Genomic DNA, 20,132 nt, shown 5'->3' on the forward strand with positions numbered 1-20,132 from the left:
GATGCTGATGAACACCAGACCACCCCAGTTTATTTCAAAATGAAGAATGAAGTGACATATAGGTAGGCCCCACCGTATATAGAGTGAACGGTGACGTCGAAAATATTAGGTGCCATGTTTTGGGCCCAATGAAACCCGGTGAAACATGAATATCTTCCCTGGTTCGCACTTTCAGGTATTCGACTCGACGAAACTGATATCCACATATATCAAATCTCCCAGGGACCTCCAAGGAGCGAGGACTTTGCCAAGATTACAACCAAGTTGGGCTTGAAATTGCGCGCCGGTTAAACCTAGTCGGAGAACCAACCCTCTGGGCATCGAGCGAATTGGTTACCACTCCATCAACCTTGCCTCTTCTTTAACGTACTTCTCACTCGATGACGAGAAAGGTGTAGATTAAGTAAACAATCCAGTAGCTCATGGGGATCGTAACCACTCTCGTAACCACTCTTAATTCACAACACTCCTTAACCTAAAGCATGGTGACAACCACTATGATCGCCGCCTCAACCAGCACTACCAGCGGAACCTCCGCACAGTATGAACTCCCAGTTCACGATGCCACCTGCGACATCCCAAATTCTTGAATTATAAGGCCATGATCGAAACCTGCGCTCAGCCCCCCAGCGTGCTCACTTACGACAATGATTGCGATTCTAAAGTATCGCCTTCGACCAATTTGTCTAAGACTCCATAGACTGCTTTTACAAAGCTGGTGTCGATAAGAAGGGTGTCTGGTGCTCAGGCTAGACCAATGCAACTGCTACTGCGACTTCTTACCCGACCACCACCACAGATACCTCGACATCGATGAAGGTAAAGTCTACATCGACTGCCACAGGCTTCTGCATCCAGTTCTTCCACCTCTACCACTAACAATGCCTCAGTTCGTGGAACTTTTGGTGTAAAATCAGTTTTTCTTGTTTCTACTATATTTTTCTCGGCTGCTTTGTTTGACATGTAGGGCCATTGGAGCCGAGTTGATTTGTATACTACCGAGTCATGCCCATGTATGTATAATCTAAGACGGAACCCTTTTGCTAACAAATTTGCCATCACAAGCAAATGGGATTCATATAGAGAGAAGCCACAATAGGCGCACGGATCTTATTTGTAGCGGAAGTGTCCTTCGGACACACACACTATTGACCAAGTAAAGCCAAAAAATACCGCCGGTGCTCAAAAAAACATGCCCCCACGCGGATTTGAACCACGAACCTCGAAGGGTGCTGCATGTAATTTCCCGGACAAAAGGATGAATACATAAGCTTCGCGCGCTAACCAATTGCGCCATAGGGGCAATTCATCACCTTAATCCACTATTTTGACCATATTAAGATAGTAAGAACAAAAATGCAAGAAGCTACTCATTTCGGGTAACAGTTTATAGAACCAACAGTACATTGGAATATCTCTCCTATTTTGAAAGCATTTCGAACGGGGAGAGGCAGGCTATCCGGCCTCACTTCAATATACTGTTCGGTGAGGCCTCAGTCGCTAGGAACGACGCCCCAGGCCCCGGCATAGTCAGCAGTATTGCGCTTAAGACAGATAATCTTGATGGATTCACTGCGTAAGGCTTGCAGATAGCCACGCAACTCGCTGTACCTTGTAACTCATGTCATTACCAACCCTAGGGCGCTGTTAGTGGACGGAGACACGACTCATATTGAGACAAAATTCTTCAGAAAAGGCGACACGACCTCATACATTTGTGCGACCTGGGCAACTAATTTAGCGCCAGGGCATACATTCCATATCTACAAGGTAACCTGGACAAAGGAGACAATTGTCTGGTCTAGCGGCGACCAGACCGTGCGCACTCTGGCCTACGACGATGCCAAGTATGACACCAAATACCAGCAGATTATAATGAACAGTCTCTTGGGCATCTGGGCCAGGGGTAATCGACCAATACTCAAAGAATAATGAATGGGCTGGCGGTGCCACGTACTATATACAGGCTCCCTTATAAATGTAGTTCAAGACAGTTAGCGTGGCTAACTATAACCTCGTTGAGCCCTATACCTGGTCCGATAAAACTGTCCCTATGAGGGCGTCAATCTCACTGGCTATGTCCACTCTACTAACACAGCTTCGGCTTCTTCTTTTTCTATCAGTCCGGCTTGGCTGGGTACCTCTTCGTCTATAGGTTGCACAGTAGTGCTCGGGATTCCGAATACTCAAACACGTCTGAGCACGGTAGGTTGGCCAGTTTCTCCAGCTCAAGTACCACTCTCAGCTCTAGCACTTCCGCCACTTCATTCTTGAACGCCGCATCCCTTAGGCTACTTTGGGATTTTGTCCATAATTCTTTACAAGTCCTTTGGCATATTTCCTATGTACATCTATTTATGGATATTGAGGACCCAAATGCGAGACTTTGATCATGGGAGAGCAATTGCATTTGCCATTGACTGATATTGGGTGGCCGTTGACTCCTTAGAAGCATGATATAGATTTAGAGAGGCAAGACACAATAGATTATGATTTTGCATTTAGCTATCTCTAGAATTGAGGAAATTCTGCGTGAGTGGTACCAGGCATGACAGATAATTGCATCCATGGAGATACATGGTTCCACTGATGCATCACATCGAGTCATCAACGACTTAATCAAAATTAGACGCTTAGGAGTAGTCAGCCCGTTCAAGTCTGTTACTGCCTTGGGTGCTGTTCGAGTGATTAGATAATACAGTAAATATCCAGAGTCTACCAATATGCCGTCGATGTTCTTGGCAAAGGCGATCAGGAACGTCAAATTTGAGCACAGCTTCTGCATTTGACGTGGACACTTTGATTAAGTCATATAAATATAGTGTCTAGCTGCTCGTCGCAAGAGTGTGGCTAGCGCGCTGGTTGACCGACAAGCGCATTACAGCCTCCCTACAGTAGGCACTGGTGGCTGGGCGTGAGCATGTAGTGAAAATGGCGCCGACCATAAACATTACTGTTTGCTGGTCAGATTTTTAGTAAAAGAAGTGGTTGAACTATTGTCGAAATTAACATTTGCGATGATCAAGTTACCGTGATTAACAATAGGAGTGGCAGATGTCAATACCTGCATGGATGGATTCGAGGGTATATTCATGCCTGAGGCATAAAAGACTCCCTTCCGCCCCTCCCACCGCCCCGATCTGCCAGCATTGCAAAAATCAAAGCGAAAAATATTCTGATCCCGCCGCAGCAAGCTCCCGCCGCCGATCGCAACGGAGGAATTATCTTGTCCAAGGGAGTTTTCAGATCAGTTTCAGTCCCACGGCAAATTGCTTCCACAATGCCCAGTACTGGGCTCAAGACAAAGACCAAGCGGGTCTCCGCTCGGTCTCCGCTTGAGAACACCACGATGGAGAACCGTCCCGCCGAAGACATTGACATGGATGATGAAACGAGCTCGGATGAGGAGAGTGTTCCTGAGAAAGGCGAGGATGAGCTGAAGCTCGAGCGCATGCTCTTTGGCGACGATGAGGGTTTTCTGGGTGCATTGAAGGCCCAACAGGAGCGGGAAGGCGCTATGCAGCTCACTTTACACAGTGATGCGGAGAGCGCGAGTGCAGATGAAGACGAAGGCGATGATGGAGAAGAAGGCGATATTGATAATATGGCGGATGCAGATGTATGTGGCTTTGTGCTGTTTTCAATCAGTCATTTCGACTATTCCGACTACCCACGACGTTAACATTCTTTGCTCTTCTTTAGCTCTTTTTCCTCGACTCCGGCGATGCACCACCCACTACAGATCTTATTCAAACTCCCGAGACACCCTCTGACGAGGAAGATGAGGAATCTGCACCAGCCGTGTGGCACGATAGCGACGACGAGCGCATCGCCGTCTCCCTCGCGGGCCAGTCCAGGTTGCGCAAATTGCGCAACACAGAGACTGAAGATGTCATCAGCGGCACAGAATATGTCCGACGACTGCGCAGGCAGTTCCAGCGCCTGCACCCGACCCCCGAGTGGGCAGATCCTGAGCTGGCAGCCAAACGCCGCAAGACTGATTCCGATGACTCGGACGCAGATAACGACCACGAAATGGACTCGGACGAGGATGAGAAATTAGCTGCGCAGCCTCTGGCGAAGCTGCTCCAAAACACCACGGAGCTCACACGCATCGAAGACAATGCACGGTCAGGCGGGAAGCGCAAATTGCGCCAGGAAGTTGTTGATATCCAGCGGTTGAAGGACGTGGGCAAGGCACAACCGGTAAGACCACCCACAATGCAAGCCATGGAGATACGAACCTAACAAATATACAGTCCTCTATCGACTCCCTCATGTTCCACCCGCACTACCCTCTCCTCCTCTCCTCCGGCCCCGCCTCCACCCTCTTCCTGCACCACATCTCTCCCTCCGCGCCCTCGCCAAACCCTCTCCTAACCTCTCTGCACATCAAGCACACACCCCTCCACACCTCTGCTTTCGGCCCGCCCAGCGGCAACCGTATTTTCGCCTCCGGTCGCCGCCGTTACTTCCACATCTGGGACCTGGACACCGGCAAGGTGGACAAGGTGAACGGATCTGCCGACCGTAAGGAAGAGCAGAAGTCCATGGAGCGCTTCAAGGTGTCCCCCTGCGGGCGATATGTCGGACTGGTGGGCACGTCGCGCAAGGGCGGCGGCATGATCAACGTGCTAGACTCGGGAACGGCGCAGTGGATCGCACAAGTGCGGGTTGACGGGCGCGGCGGTGTCGCTGATTTCGCCTGGTGGTCCGACGGCGAGGGTTTGACTGTTGCCAGCAAGAACGGCGAGGTCTCTGAGTGGGATGGGCGGCAGCGCCGTATCATTGCGCGCTGGCTGGATGCCGGTGCGGTGGGAAACACGGTTCTCGCTCTGGGCGGCCACAGCGGCCGGTCCGAGCTTGGTGGAGATCGTTGGGTGGCTATTGGCAGCACAAGTGGTGTTGTGAATATATATGACCGCCGCGAGTGGGCTGCTGCGGCTGTGAATGAAAAGACGAGTTCCGCAAAGAAGGATGATTCGGCGCAGGCGGGCGTCCCGCGGAGCCCGACGCCAGCGCGTGTGCTGGACCAGCTCACTACACCGGTTAGCCATTTGGTTTTCTCGCCGGATGGGCAGATGATGGTGATGGCCAGTCGGTGGAAGCGCGATGCGCTGCGACTCAGTATGTATTCCTATTCCCCCCTCTCACCAGCATCTACAAAGTTTTGGTTGGATATCTTGCTAACTACATCCTACAGTCCATCTCCCGTCCTGCACCGTGTACCGAAACTGGCCTACCGCCAACACTCCGCTGGGTCGCATCTCGTCTGTGGCTATCTCGCCGAACAACGAGCAGCTGGCGGTGGCCAATGAGCAGGGTCGTATCCGTCTGTACGAGATCAGAGGGTAGACGCTGTGTGGTCCTTGTTTATACTGTATATCTGGCGTAACTGATTAGCATGCTCGAGCTCCCTGCATAACTCGAGTGTATGGCATTGCCAAGCATGAAATATACTATTTACTAGCACTTTAAAATGCATTCAATTTAGACATAGTTTTAGCTGCACGCGATCACTTTCCCAGATAGCTCTAGTGCTCGTCTAAACAAAACTGGAACCAAGCTTAGTCTAGTTCACTAAAACCCCGCATAGCCCGCACTCTTGCAGGATAGACGAAGCCTTAGCCCCATACTAATGCCCTACGTGACGCATGACATGACGATGGACTGGAAAGCGAAGGCCCTGTGGTCAGATGATGCGGAGATCACCTGAGGGATGTGTGAAGAAGGGAACAGCTGATCGGACCAACCTGATGGGGCCCGTTTGCATGAAGAGCTCTCTATATAATAGCGGACACCCCCTCCATAGTCTCTTCCTTGTTCACCTTCTTCACTTTTGTTGTTCCGTTGAATGCACCTGGTTCTTTTCCAGCTGGCTCCTTCGTTACATACATTGTAAGTTTTACAATGTATGTAACGAAGGAGCCAGCTGGAAAAGAACCAGGTGCATTCAACGGAACAACTAAAATCGACTGCATCATAGTCTCGCCATATCAGGAAAATAGTCACACCCCTCCACCACCTAACAACCCACCTTCCAGCTCAACCCACCCAATAACCTAATCCACCCTAACCCAGCGTGAAAGAGGGGATCTGTACACTCAGTGAAGCGCCTTGCTAGGTCCCTACAGCCTCAAGGCAATGCTGCAGAGTAATCAAACCGAAGATCTGCATATTGACAGACTCTTTCTCCTTACAGTGACCGATCTATTAATAATACTTACGTAGCGCTAGCAACTAACAGTAACAGGTATTGCGCATAAAATATATGCGAAGCCTCCAGCCACCGCAGATCCAACACGCTAGCGCACTTTGTATATGTCGGCGCCGGCGCGTCCTTGAGATCTATCTGGCGCTTGACCGCTATCTTGCGAGAATACCGGGTTACGCGGCACTGCATTTTATCAAGTGCATCGCTATTGCTATTGCTATCACCATTACTACATAGAACTTCTTTTGCGGAGGGGCTAAGCAGAGGCTAGTAGGGTCGACAGGTGGCTTGGCTTGGCTTGACTTGGCTTGGTGGCAAGGAGCGGGGACATTCCCGGCCCCGGATGGGGCTTGGTTGGTAATGGGTCATGGGGCTGGGCAGAAAGGTCGAAGGTAGGGACAGTGTACCTGGGTGTGGTGCATAGCACAAGAATATCCTCGGAGTTGTACACTATTTCTGTATCAGGGGTACCCTACATGCCCATACATTTTATACAACAGATTTATGCATGGCGTCCATGGTGCGGTGCGGGGTGCTATTCCAGAGTGCAGGCGTCACGTAGAGAGGTCAAGTAGATCAAGATATCCATCTATTATATTGTATTTGTATGCTATCATCTTTTCTGCTTGCTGGGATGAGATTCTAGTTGCAAATATCAAGATCACTCTCGCGCACGCCAGATTAGGATCAGACATTGGATCAAAATCAAGAAGCAAGAGAGAAGCAAATACCAAAAGAAAAACCAAAACCAACACCACCATCGCAAACGATTGAATGAGTGAATAAAGAAAGGGGTCATCACTAGCGCGCCGGGTCAAAGCAAGTCAAGTCAAGTCACGTCAATTCATCATCTCTCATGGCGTCCGTAGAGCGGCCGGGATCAAAGGAATGGAAACGGTTCATCGGGCCCTGGATTCAAATGCAGGAAGAGCAACAGAAACAGAAACAGAAACCAAAAATGGGCATGGGTATATATCGAGGGAAATGGAAAACAGAAGCAAATGGGTATGGGTATACGAATGGGTCTCAAGCCAGACCCTCTTCACTCAGTCACAGAGGGAAGAAAGAAGGAATGTCTCAGTAGGGGGCGAGGTGTCGGTGTCGGTGGGAGAACGGGTATCGATGTCGTTCACTCTCCCGGCCCAGCCTCCGCCCACCGTGGCGCACGCTTCGCCTCCCCAATAAAATCCCTAATCACGCAAGGCTCCCGATCAGGCCCCTGACACACTTTGCGGCGATTCAGATGTTTGAACCGGGGTCCAATAGGCCCGTTGACGTAGTGATATTGCCCGGCGAAGCGGTACTGGCGGGGGTCGCCGAGCGGGTAGAACTTGTCACCCCAGTGGCCCTTGAAGTAGAACCACTCTGTGGGCGCGTCCGGGGTGAAGGTCGAGGCACGGAGGAAGTCGGTGTCGTAGTCGTAGGTGTAGCCCTTGACGTTCAGCAGGGGATCCCAGAGCGGGCCGCGGTCTGTCAGGTCGTGCAGGAGACCCCAGGGCAGGATGTATTCGTGGACGCCCGTGTGGGCGTACATCGCGTGGCTTCCTTCGGCGGAGTAGATGACAGGCTGGACAGGGGAAGTTAGCATGTATCGACACTAGAGTGGACTGAAAGGAGTCCGCAATTGTAGCTGTAAGACTCACTCGTTGTCCAATTTTCTCCACCGACTCGTACCGGTACGCCTCACCAGCGGTATGCGCACTGAAAAAGAGGGCCTTCGGTTGGCCGTGGTGAAATCGCACTAGACAGTGCTCCCAGTCGCCAACATGATTGCCGAACCGCACATTGACGACAGTATTTCCCAGGTTGAAGCTGTAGAAAAAGAACCAGAATGCGTCCACAATTCCATTCCCCTTGTCCATCACCAGCAAGATCACAGGAGCGTCGCTACGGCCTCCTGCCCCCTGCGCGCGAGTTTCTTGGAGAGGCTCTTGGATGGGTGGGTGGCCGCCATATCGTTTCCGTAATTCCTGTCTAAAGCGGCGGTGGGCTTCCTCGGACTCGCGTGCAAGCTGCTCCTGCTCCATCCGCTCCCGTCCCTTCTCGGTATATCGTCTCAAGTCGTCCCATTGGGCGCGATCCTCATCACTCTCACCCGGGATTTCTCCGTCAACCCGGCCGTCCCAATCAGCCCACGACTCTTCCGCTCGATGATCTCCTTCTCCGTCCCCGTCTTCCGGCGCGTGGGGGATATTCTGCTCACCCTCCAGCCACGGCGGACGCGTTGTGGGGTCATCATCGCTCGTCAAAAAGACATGTCGACCCCCCTCCCACTGGTTCAGCTCATCCAAGTCCTCGAGGGTCGGATGGTCCCATTGGGCCTGGATGGGGGTGTAATTGAGGGTGGGCGTGGTGTGATACAAATGCTCTGCGATATCGCCGGGCCAGAACTGTTCGCCGGAATAGAGATGGATGAGTGGGGCATAGTCGAAGACATAGTCGGGGATCTCCCGCCGAACCCGCTCGTCGGGATCCCACTCGGACTGATTGTGCTTATCGGCCCCGCCGGCCCAGAATGTGCGCCACGGTTGTTTCTCTGGCGCCAGCTCGCCGTCCCCCAGCTCCGACCAGTGCGTCGGGTCGCGATGGCCATACCGGCCAGAGACCATGCGGACATGCGCCGCGCCGCACACGCTGAGCCAGCGGCATGCCTTGCGGTCGAACCATGACCCCGAGGTCGCCAGCCAGCTCGGTTCGTCCCTGTCCTCCTCGTACCAGATCCAGGCGGAGGGACGGACGACACGGACGAGACTGTTGATGGAAATGTATAGGATGAGAGTCGAAAGGGCGGCAATGACCGCTTTGGCCTTGCGCGCCATCTGCTGAAGGGAATCGGCGGCTGCCAGCGTCGTCGCCCACCGCGGGTCAGCAGGAGCGGAATGCTCATGGACCGCAAGGGCGGTCGCAGGGCCGGTCGAAGCCAAATGCTCGGGCTCGTGGCCCTGTTCAATGCAATGGGGAGCGAGGGATGTTGATATGGTCGGCGGGCATGCCGTGGAGAGATGATCTATAGTGGGACAAGAAGCGAGGGAAACAAACTGGGCACAGAGCAGCAGCAGGAGGGGAACTAGAAAAAGAGAGACCGACACATGGTTAGTTGGGGAACGTCTTGAATGGGCCTTCCGATTTCAGCGATTGAGCAGGAAGAAGAAAGCAAAGCGAGCCAAAGCCAAAGCCAAAAATGGAGTTCGCGAACAAGTCAGCACGGGCGGCCGGGAACGTGCGGAAATGCATGGCAGGGCCAAGCCGCATGCACCAGAGGCCCAATCTGCAGGTTTGGGGCCTGGAACGGAAGCACGGAGCGGATGACTCGGATCGCTTACGAACACATGATGTCCTCACCATAATGGGGGGGTTTCAGTACACCGCAACTACGGAGCAGTCCTAGCGGAATAGACAGTGGAGTGGAGGGGGACGGGGAGGGGACGGGAGGGGAGGGTAATCGAGAGGCTGGCCCCATAAGGCTGAATGCTGAAAAGGACGGGGCCAAGCAGGACAGAATACTATTAATTTTCTCATAAAATAGAGATTACAGGCATCTCGGCATTCCTCTCGTGTTCCTTGGACCCGAGCACAGGCTATTGCAGTGTGACTCGCAAACAATCGCCAGTTTCCCCACATCAACAATCAACAATCGGTCCCTGCAACTTTCCACGGGAATGGGTGCGTTCAGTCGCTGAGTCATCCCGCGTTCACCGCTTGCGGCCGCTGACTCAGCCCGATCTTATCGCCTCGATTGACCAATGCAATCCAATCCCTTGCCCACCAAAACAGTATTCAAGCAAACGCATCATGGACCAGCCCATGGATGCAGAAGAGGATGAATGGGAATATGAGTACCATGAGTCGGAAACAGAGGTGCGCCGCCACTCTTCCCAATGTTTGCCCCGGCTCCAGGCCTCCAAACTAACCTCCCCTCTCTCCCCTCCAGTCTTTCTACCTAAACCTGGACCTCTCCTCCATCCACGGGCCCATGCGCCCTCCCCGCCGACGACAGCAGCAAGAGGGCATCACCAGCCCCCATCAGGAGGAAGATCTCCCCGCCACAGGCGACCCCCATGAAGCATCCGCAGCCAGTGAAGCCTTCACGCCCCTCGAAAGTACCGAGCCAGAGACCCTATCCAGCGAGCGAATCCAGATTCTCGGCCTCCACACGTGCAATCCTATCGTCTCATACTACAACCAAATTTTCAGCTGCTCCTGGGCCGACCAGATCGGCACCGAGCTCATCTTCTCCCACCCCGACACCCATCCGGACACAGACACAGACACAGACCACCCCGACACCCACCCACTCCTGCAGGGCCCGTCCTTCGAGCTGCTCGCCGCCAACAGCGTGAAGCTTCTCGGCCGCAAGGCAAATATCACGTCCAGTTCAGGGTCCGGGTTGGCCGACCCAACCACAAGCACTAGCGCGGTCACTCCCGTCCCGACAGACAACACCCTATCTTCTCAGCCGGGAGCAGCAAGCGTGCCCCGCCGCGCCGCACAGCCCTCGCATCAGTCGCACTTCCTGGCGCGCCTGCAAAGTATCAAGGCCGCCAAGGGTGAGACGGATACCGTGCGGACGACGTTCAGCATGCGGCGCAATGTGAATGTCGCTGAGCGGCTGGGCGCGTGGGCGCGCACGGAGGCCCAGCTCGCAGAAATCCATGCGCTCACCCAGCGCGCGAACAAGGGCGACCCCGAGGCAATTGCGGCGCTGGAGCAGATGATGCGCGACTTTGCGCAGCAGGAGTCACTTGTGGACCCGCAGTTGTTGTCTTGAAGAGCGTTAGTCACCTCCTCGGCCTACCTGAGTAGGGGGTTCTGTCAAGCTTCGGCATCGAAAACAGAAATACCGTTCGCGCCTTGGAGCCCGTCGATCGAGCCCGAGATGGGCGGCAGACTACACCGCGGGTATTCTTATCCGCACGTCCGGCCATGAAATCATGGCCGAGGGCGCGCTCGTCACGTGTGGCTGCCAGCCGAGGAACCTGGCGCTATGTCGGATCGAAGCGCTGACCCTGCAGTTCGAACCCCTTTTCTGCATGGACATGGATAGCTTCGCAGACTTACTGCTTTATGCTGATCCTTGTGCCTGTGACATGCCCCCAGTCCGCAGCTGTCAGAGGACCTAACTGCCCATGTAGGCTCCCGTTGCCATGCAACAGGGAACTCGGACTGATCCTCCGATACTGAGATTAGGTGCTCCGTACAGGTCCTGTTGAACACGATACATTATTCCCATCCAGAATGCAGAATCCGCTCCATCCCCAACGACCCCAAGACCTGTCAGCACCGATCCTTCAGCTGGTGTATCGGGGTGTGTGAACAGCGCAACTCGATCGCGACGGGCAACGTCATAAGACAACCCGCCCTGTCTTGCATCATGGAAGAGCAATGATGTGACCATGATCACGTACCTTGCCGCACATCATGGACCCCATCCCATCACTGTCCATCACCGGCCTGTCCTGTCCTGACCTGTCCCGACCTCACCTTCCCTTGCCGGACCTGCATTGAATGGCATACCCACGCCAGTACCAGTACCCCAGCCTCGGACCTCCACCCTCTCTAGCACATACTACAGCCTGCATCCTACGTGATATCTGTCTCCTATTCGGCCGCCAATCCGCGATCTGGCCGCTAAGACTATACTTTCCGGCACGAACGGGTATGACGTCGTGATCGACAGGTGCGCGGGTATGTGTTTGGGTCGGTGCTTATTAGTTCAAGTTGACGTTATCCGACGGATGTACTTTGGACGTTTAAGCTTCGGAGTTGGGGAAACGGCAGCGGACTTTTCGGGCTCAATTGTGCTGAGGCATCTGAAGCATCTGAAGAATAGAATGACGGCTAAAAGACCTGGTCCTGTGGTACATCCACCACTGTATTCTGTGACTTTTGCCCTGCCTTAGCTGGTCACCCGGGCCTGTCGGGTCTGGTACTGTCTTACTGAGACCCGCTTTGGGTGGGATGTATCATGGGTATCGTACCTCTGTCCAGCGCAGACTGCACGGGGCGCGGTTGCTGCCTAGGCAATTCACGCATACTTCGCTCCAGGTCAATCTGGCGGTATACAATACAGAATATATAGTCCCGGCCTCTCGCGCTCTTCTAGTCCCGCACTTCTGCGATTCCACCCGTATCCCAAATCAAGTCGCATGGCATGACTCGCTCCTCGCTCTGCCTCCCACCTTTGCCTCTCCTGCCTGCCTCGTCCCGGCTACCCCGTATAGATAGTACCTTCCCATGTCCCCTGGTTCGAGAATCTACACAGCGAGGCTACAACTGTTCACGATTTCGATTTCTCACCTTCATTCCAGATTCCAGATTCCAGATTAAATCGTATTTCTTCCTAGATCCCTCCTATCCTAGATTATGTGGAGAAGCAGAAACGTCGTAAACACCCACCCCCAGACTTTTGCGTTTGTACCCAAAGAAAGCAAGCCGAAACAAAGCTAGACCAGACCAGACCAGACCAGACCAGACCAGACCAGACCAGACCAGATCAGATCAGATCAGATCAAGCCGATCACCCCAGAACCAAACAAGCCGCTGTGCCGGCTCAACCGAATGTGTATGAATAGCATGAATGGATGGAACGCCGTGCTCGCTAAGCCCAGTCCAAGCTCCCCCCAAAAGAAAAACCAGAGCGAACCCTCCCATAAAGTAAAGAAAATTACCCCCAGAAAGCAACAGTGAAAAGAAAAGTCGCCATGAGCCCAGTTCGCTGCGCCAAAACAAGAGAAAAAACAGTAAGAGAAAAAGAAGCGAGGAGAAAAAGCTGTCAGAAGCCAGCTCTTCGCGTGGTGATGGTGATACAGTCAGCCCGCCGCGTTTACTCGAGGCTCAGACTAGGAATCTTCGATCGCTTGGCGCCCCTTTTCCCGCCGTTACTGTCAATGGCGAAGCTGACGGGTGACGGGGGTGGTGCGGGTGGCATCCCGTCGACTAGACTGTCGGACAGCTTGGTTGGCTTGGAACGGGAGGTCATGATTGCGCGGGAGATGTCTTGGGAGTAGGCGGCGAAGGCGTCGGTGGGTGGGGAGATGGAGACGGGGGTGCGGGTGGACATTGTGATTGTTGTGAGGGTGAGGGTGAGGGTGAGGGTGAGTATGAGCGTAAGTGTTAAGGTGTTTTAGTGTTGTGTGGAAGATATGGAGGTATGGTCGGTTGGATTGGAGCTGGCAAGAGCTCTTTCTTTTGTATGGTGCGCTGTGGAGCGGGAGCTGAACCTCGGCACGGCTCTGGGGCGTGATTGTGATGTTACGTGGAGTGAGGCCAGGACTAGGCGTTGTGTTTGGCTCTGCGAGCGGCGTGTCGGGCTAGAGGGTGTTGTGGTCAGCGGTAAGCTCCGGAGTTGTGGGTGTATTCCGTGCTGGATGGTTTCCGAAACCGCCCGAGGTTAGGGCTCGGGGGGTCGGAAGGAGAGGCGAAGGGTGATGTAACGAAGGCAGGACAGGTGGAACTCACATGAAGGGCGTGCGGTGTGCACTGGTGGGGGTGATCGGGATGGATGGTGGAGAGAGACGAGGAATGTGGTGTTGAGGGTGGAGGGTGGTAGTGTTATTGCTTTTCTATGTCCGGGAGATATGAGAAGAGTGGCCGGGATCAGACTGGGTGGGAGTTGTTAAAAGTATTAGATGTTGCTGGTGCTGATGCTGGTGCTGGTGCTGCTGCTGGCGCGTTGATACGTCTTGCGACTGGCAGTAGATAGGGTGTAATGCAAGATAGAGAGATAGTGCAAATAGAGTAAGATCGCAAGATAGCAAGATCGCAGGATAGCAAGATAACAAGACCAGTAGCTGGGAGCAGATCGATTGAAGGGTGGAAGAAAACAGTCCAGTCCTCCGAGGTACCCGGGAAGTTATAACCAGCTCCTCCGCTGCTCCTTTAATAATCGGAAGATAGTCATTAAGGATGAAAATAGGAAATCCCAGTAAAAAAAAAGCGCGGCAAAATAAAAAAGAATCCCCGTGTGGGGCAAGCCACTCCATGTACGAAGTACTCGGTACATGCCTGGGGAACGGAGCCAGGAGTACCCGCTACAAAGTACATACCTCCTCTCCTCGTCAACTAGCTAGCCACTCCTTCGGCCGGGGCTATGATCCAATCCCTCGACTCCCTCTTCGCCCTGAAGATCTGCCCGCCAACCCCATCGCCTCATTCTCCTCGCCCAAAAATCTCCAATCAGGTAGATTGACGCCTCGGCATGCCCGAACAAAGCGGGCTTCTTACCCGCCGCATTTCCCCAGAAGGAAAGAAAGCGAAAAAGAGGGTCTAAAAAAAATTAATAAATAAAAAAGGGCACACCGCTAGAGCCGAGCAGAGCCTAGCTTACTACGGAGTACGGAGTACCTGGACTGACGCGTTGTTTGTCGAGTGGTGTGGGGAAAGGCCCAGACGCCCCAAACTAAAGAACAGTTAAGTCTGCCAGGGGTGGCAATCGCCCGGGGAATCGGGTTTCAGTTCGATGGATCAGCTCTTCTCCGGAAAAATACTGAGTGGATCAACTAGTCACTAACAAATAGGCAGATGCGGAGCCACACTAGTGGCTTTAGGGAGCCTTCTAGGGAGCCTTCTAGGAGGTCGGGGAAGTGGGCTAGAAGGCTGGGGATTTTCTTTGGGAGCGAGGAATTCGATAGAAGGGAAGAGAGGGTGGCCGGATGCCGGTTGTCAGGTCAACTCGCTAACTCTTCGGTCGTCATGTTTTGGTTTCAAGTTATGTTACTCCTCCGGCGGATATGCAATCCTTCTTGGGGCCTTCCATGGCCCTCGGTCCACGAGGGCGATCCTTCGGCCTGACGGTTGGGTTAGGTTGAACTGAACTGGTAGCCTATCGGAGTGATCAACTGCCGAGGGCAAGTGGTACAGAAAGGACGGAAGATAAACCTGCATTAATGTATATGGATCTACGACTCCGTACGAGTGAGAGGGTCGAATAAGACGTTATTGATTTCCAAAGTACATTATAGAAAGAAGAATATACATAATTAGATGCATCGAGGAGCAACTAGGACACTCAGTTTAACTGCTCAGCTGTGAAGGAGTGTTGCCAGGAGTTCCCAACGGCTAATTAATTCCTAATTCCCAACCTCCGATTCACAGTTCCCCGAGGTGGAGCCGAGCTTACGCCAGGGGCTCCCCAGAGTCTGATTATTGCATCCGGGGACTGTACTCCATACCCGTCTCCATACGGAGTACTCCGTACATGATTACTCCGTCCTCTTATCTTGAAATTTTACTATTGTTTGCAACGTCCGGTAATAGCGGTGGACGCGCGATTCATGTTTTAGCCGGGCCCGCAGATGGTTTGATCTCGCCTTTGCCGGAACCTCATCCGCCCGCCCGCCCAGCCGTCCTGCGGGCCACGATCATCAGGGGGCGCTTTCCCCACCAAAGTTCGGTTCTCTCCTTGGGTTGTTCGTGCTAGTCCACACCCTATATCACATAACTAGGCCCACGACTACGAGTCAACTATTTGTTCGTGCTACTCAAGGGATACGGTTGGTCTGAATTTCCCCTTCACCCTAGCGCCCAGCTACCCACACTTCGATTTACGTACAATAGCCATGCAGATCAAGTGTATTGCGTGCTCCGTACTCCGTGCTGTCGGGGATAGCTCACATAGTCTGCGCGGCTATTCAAATAAACTGCTAAACTGCGTGCATGGGACTGAAGTACAGTACTTACGATGCACTGAAAGCCCCTGTCTGGAGTATATATCCGTACATGAGAAGCTCTTGGTCTACGATTCACCCTGGGAACGGGCCCTCGCAGGGGCTAGGCGCGCTATTCATGAAGGAATAAATATAATAGATGAAGAGGAATAAGGGATACAGGGGAGAATGTCTCTCGCTCTCTCCCAATCCCCTCTCCCCATCCCCATCCCCATCCCCATACCACACAGCTGCTCCAGATTTCCAGGATCCCGGGGCTCCGGGGCTGTGTCGGTGGCGCATTCCTCGGGAATTCCCCACCCCTCGATCCGCTAAAGCCGGAAATTCCGGGGTACGTGCTCCAAACTGTTGGGCTCTGACCTGAACGGAGGACTTAGCTGCATTCCGTGATGACATCGCGGGTTATTCGAGCGGCGGTGTTCTATTTTTATTTGTCCTTCTGTAGAAGAGATGGAGTACACAGTTAGATAGGGTAATGCATCAATGATGACATGACTAATGGCTGCATTGCCAGATTGCGGTGCTTCACCGCAAGATAAGCCCCGTAGATGCAGAGCTTACAAGATACAGCATGTATCGTAGCCGGGACAACTCTTGGATGTGTTTTTGGAGTGGTGTGTTGGCGGGTTTTGCGCACAGATCAGGTACCAGTGCGGCGTGCATGCAGTGCCAACGGAACACAGGTCAGTGTCCTGCGTATAAGTATACATAGTATGCGACATGCTCACTATCGAACCAATAATTATCAAGGTGGCTGGCATCGTATCCCTGCTTCGCGGTTCCTATCGTCTCGCCTAGAACACCGTAGACGGCAGGCAGTCCATAATCATATACTTCGAAATGGGACGGCTGTATGTTTGTGATCAAATGTGTGAGATTGGGCGTACGCCTCGTGATGAAGATTCACAGTACTCAGGACAGGACAGGACAGGACATTCTTTTCGCCCTGAGTCTCGGGCATGGACCCAACAACATCAACATTGGACGGAATACATACAACCCGACCTAACTCAACCCAAGGAGCTGGCGATGGGGCCTAGGGGTTGCGGCTGGGGATCCTCGGGTATCGAGTACGTAGGGTGTACTTCCTTTGATCAAGGGTTGGGGGCTTATCCTCCCCCGGAAATGGTAGGAGTGCCCTACCTGATAAGGGAGGAATGCCCCTGCATCTCCCTCCTCATCCCCCTCATCCCAGTCCCCGTCCCCCTGCATCCCTATCCTCATCCTTATCGCCATCCTCAACCCCGTCCTCAACCCCCTCCCCGTCTTCGATCGATCTGGGCCGTGCGCATGCGGGTGACTAAGGATTATTTGTAGATGTAGGCTACTTTCGGAAATCAGAGCCACCACCCCCACCTTTCTGGTGTTTCTCGAATCCTCAAGCCAAGATCGATTAACTCTACTGTAAGTTACCTGGTAGCCAGTCAACCCCACCACGTTTATACCCTAATCTGTTCGTGATACAGTCGTTAGAAACCCCCTCACTAGCATGGTTATTTCGGAGTCTTTGATTCCCTGTCGTTTATAGCGCCAAATCTGAAATAGCTGGAGAAAATAATCTTGGCCTTGAACGAGCATAGCGACATTAACTTCAACACCATAGATTCCATCAAAGACTGGAATGGCCCTGGTGTAATTATTTACCTTTTTTTGTCCTTTCAATCGATGGTGCGAATAAATCTGTTATATCTGAATATAATTGGCAGGTACACCATAGACGAGACGAGGTTAGAAAATCCATCCTTATGCCAGGCGATCCGGACCCAAAATCCTCGCCTGGGCCGCGCGATCTGGTGTCTGTGTGGTTGACGTTATGCCCTGCTCCCAGGAGATATGTCTATGTGCCGTCCAATTACTATCTGTCAGTAAAAGATACCTATACTCCCAAAATCAACCAATCAGGAGAGTCAAGACCAGCACAGAATATTCATAGAACCACCGTTCTTTCAGGCCAAGGAATGTTATTCATGCTCCACTGCCAGGATTTTTCAAGCATGAAGAAGAGTGTTCAGGGTCATTGCGGCTGCCGTATACGATGCTCTTTATTGCTTATCGAATCTCGGGGGTTTGGCTATGTGTCCTATGCTTGGTCATGCGATAGTGCCACGAGGACCCATAGGACGCTAACTACCCATAGTAGGACTAGAAGAGACCCTATAAAATAAGTTAAACAGGATCCACTCGTCTATTAACTTCCTTCAGGAGGCGCTGTAGCTCCTGACGACGGGAGCGGTGAGGCAGACAATGAAGATGGCGTACAACATGTGGCTCGTAACGATGGCAATTCTAGCAGTAGTGTCAGCCGCCACCTCTGTTTGGTTTTTGTAGAGTATGGGATCGAGATGTTGCAACCACCCAGGAAGAGTTTGTATGAGCGCACCTGATCTAATGACCCGGTATTATGCGGTACAAGGAATAGAAACCGGGGGTGTTTGGCGTCTCCTAGGCTTAGAGTTCAAGGGACAACGAAAGAGTGTATATACTACATGCTACCACACTACCATTACCGCTACCACCACCTATTGACTTGACTCTCGTCCTGGAGATTTTTGTCGAGTTGTCGGGCTCCAGGCCATAGGGGTGTCAGCCGAGCACTTCCCCAAATCAGAGTCGGCCTGGCTCTGCTCTGTCCCGCACGGGCCGCGCCCTCGACCGGGCCCATCCCTGCATGCCCCTTGGAGTTTCGTGGTGCGAGCATATTACGCGCTCGCGTCAGCGCATGCCCGGGCGAGGCTGCAAGACGAAGCTGGTCTCGCCGGATTCTCGACGAGGGCGCCATCTGGCTGAGCTGAACGGGCGGCCGTTACGCTCTACTAGGGATTGAACCGACCCAACATGGTGCTCTGTGGCGTCTTAGCTGGTCGGGTGGGGTTGCCGAGGAGGACTGTTTCGCAGCATGTACCCAGCAGGGATCGGAAGGGATCCCCGAGTCGGGACGGGACAGCCGCCTCGCGGTCCCAGCTGGGCCAGTAGCTGCCTCAGGCATCACACGGGCCCGGAACATTATTTGCCCTCAACTGACACAAGGATTACCTCATCTCGCGCCGCTCGGAAGTATCTTCCAATCGCACGCCCGCCGAGACGTAAGGCCCCGCCGACTGAAGGGAAATATGGTCAGGCTCCATATGCCATGAAGATTCTGTTGGGCCCCCGTGATTCGCTGCGCCTGCCAACGTGGGCAATTCTAGGGCGATTCCAGGGCCACGCCTCGCATGTCGCTGGGCCCTACGAACGCACCCTGGAGACCAGCAAGTCTTCTACCCCGCAACATGCCGATCCAGGTACCAAACCGCACCCCCTCCGGTTGGAGATTGGCGCCGGGCCGGGTTGAGGGGGGTGGTTTCTTGTGTGTAATAGCCGTGGCTATTACGATTGATTTTCCACCTCCCCAACCCCAACCCCATCTCTCCATGCCCTATCCTGGACTACCCCAGTCGGGCTCTTCCCGCTGGTCGCAATGGCGAACCCCGGATGGACGGGTGATTGGATTAGTTGAGTTGGTTAGGGCTGGGTGGGTTTAGTCAGGGTCGATGGTGGAATTGGAGAGGCATGAACACGTGCTCCGTAGTCTGAGTTAGATAGTATGGACATGCTCCGTAGGACTCCGTGGCCTCCGTGGCCTCCGTGGCCTCCGTGCTCTTGCGACAGAACCAGGCGCCATGACACATCGCAGTTCACGATATTCGACTGTGATCACCTCATTTGGCGAGCACCCGGGAGAGTGTTAACTTTTGTTACGAACTAAACAGTGCCTCCTGCAGGATTTCGAGGACCGGAGATTCCGTACGGGAAGGGGGCAATTGCGAAAGATGGAATTCTGAACAGATCAAACACTGAACGGCTCAGCTGACCTCGGGCTGCTTGAGCTGTGCCATAATTTGACTAGTTCGACTACACCGACTCCCCCTGGGGAGGCGTGTCGTTCCCATCGTGAAGAGAGACTGGTTTAGGCATGTCGCTCCGCACGTCTTGTGACCTGCGTCCGCCGAGTTATCCAGGTACTCGCGGGAGTACCATAGGAGTAGTATACTAGACTCGAGTACTATGTATAGATAGCGAGATATCTTTTCCTCAGCCACCGTTCCAGGCCCCAAGTGAGGCAATTATTTTCTCTATTTTCGGCCCGCATGACGCAGCGGGATTTTCCTCTCGGTCTTGACCTTCGGAAAGAGGGGCGATGACTGCCAATCAGCGCCCCGCCGACCACCGCCGGGCCTGTGGATCTTAGTCACGCCCCCCGGCGCGGAGAGGAA

At 53.3% G+C, this 20,132-nt stretch overlaps 7 protein-coding genes across 7 annotated transcripts; 5 read left to right on the forward strand and 2 right to left on the reverse strand.

Annotated features, from left to right (window-relative positions):
• Positions 1–482: 482 nt before the first annotated feature.
• Positions 483–879, forward strand: N7482_010177 (uncharacterized protein; the record flags this gene model as incomplete). The annotated part of the gene is given in 3 exon segments (XM_056692301.1): positions 483–541; positions 556–664; positions 754–879. 3 exon segments carry the CDS (start codon positions 483–485, stop codon positions 877–879), a joined length of 294 nt encoding a protein of 97 aa, XP_056538258.1.
• Positions 880–1,403: 524 nt separating this feature from the next.
• N7482_010178 (Concanavalin A-like lectin/glucanases superfamily) lies at positions 1,404–1,932 on the forward strand (the record flags this gene model as incomplete). Its single annotated transcript, XM_056692302.1, has 2 exons — positions 1,404–1,576; positions 1,641–1,932. Coding segments are annotated over 2 exons (465 nt in total), but the record flags the coding sequence as incomplete, so codon positions are not given.
• Positions 1,933–3,280: 1,348 nt separating this feature from the next.
• N7482_010179 (WD40 repeat domain-containing protein) lies at positions 3,281–5,355 on the forward strand (the record flags this gene model as incomplete). The annotated part of the gene is made up of 4 exons (XM_056692303.1): positions 3,281–3,619; positions 3,703–4,206; positions 4,260–5,127; positions 5,204–5,355. The coding sequence occupies 4 exons, from the start codon at positions 3,281–3,283 to the stop codon at positions 5,353–5,355; spliced, it is 1,863 nt and encodes a 620-aa protein (XP_056538260.1).
• Positions 5,356–7,343: 1,988 nt separating this feature from the next.
• Positions 7,344–9,333, reverse strand: N7482_010180 (uncharacterized protein; the record flags this gene model as incomplete). Its single annotated transcript, XM_056692304.1, has 2 exons — positions 7,344–7,781; positions 7,858–9,333. Coding segments are annotated over 2 exons (1,914 nt in total), but the record flags the coding sequence as incomplete, so codon positions are not given.
• A 673-nt stretch (positions 9,334–10,006) lies between these two features.
• Positions 10,007–10,982, forward strand: N7482_010181 (TFIIIC subunit 6 family protein; the record flags this gene model as incomplete). Its single annotated transcript, XM_056692305.1, has 2 exons — positions 10,007–10,072; positions 10,146–10,982. 2 exons carry the CDS (start codon positions 10,007–10,009, stop codon positions 10,980–10,982), a joined length of 903 nt encoding a protein of 300 aa, XP_056538262.1.
• Positions 10,983–13,037: 2,055 nt separating this feature from the next.
• Positions 13,038–13,274, reverse strand: N7482_010182 (uncharacterized protein; the record flags this gene model as incomplete). The annotated part of the gene is made up of 1 exon (XM_056692306.1): positions 13,038–13,274. The coding sequence occupies one exon, from the start codon at positions 13,272–13,274 to the stop codon at positions 13,038–13,040; it is 237 nt and encodes a 78-aa protein (XP_056538263.1).
• Positions 13,275–18,775: 5,501 nt separating this feature from the next.
• On the forward strand, positions 18,776–19,210 carry N7482_010183 (uncharacterized protein; the record flags this gene model as incomplete). Its single annotated transcript, XM_056692307.1, has 1 exon — positions 18,776–19,210. One exon carries the CDS (start codon positions 18,776–18,778, stop codon positions 19,208–19,210), a length of 435 nt encoding a protein of 144 aa, XP_056538264.1.
• Positions 19,211–20,132: the final 922 nt, after the last annotated feature.

The sequence above is a fragment of the Penicillium canariense genome (genome assembly GCF_028826845.1).
Source record: "Penicillium canariense strain IBT 26290 chromosome Unknown utg000008l_segment0_segment0, whole genome shotgun sequence".
NCBI classification, from domain to species: Eukaryota; Fungi; Ascomycota; class Eurotiomycetes; order Eurotiales; family Aspergillaceae; genus Penicillium; species Penicillium canariense.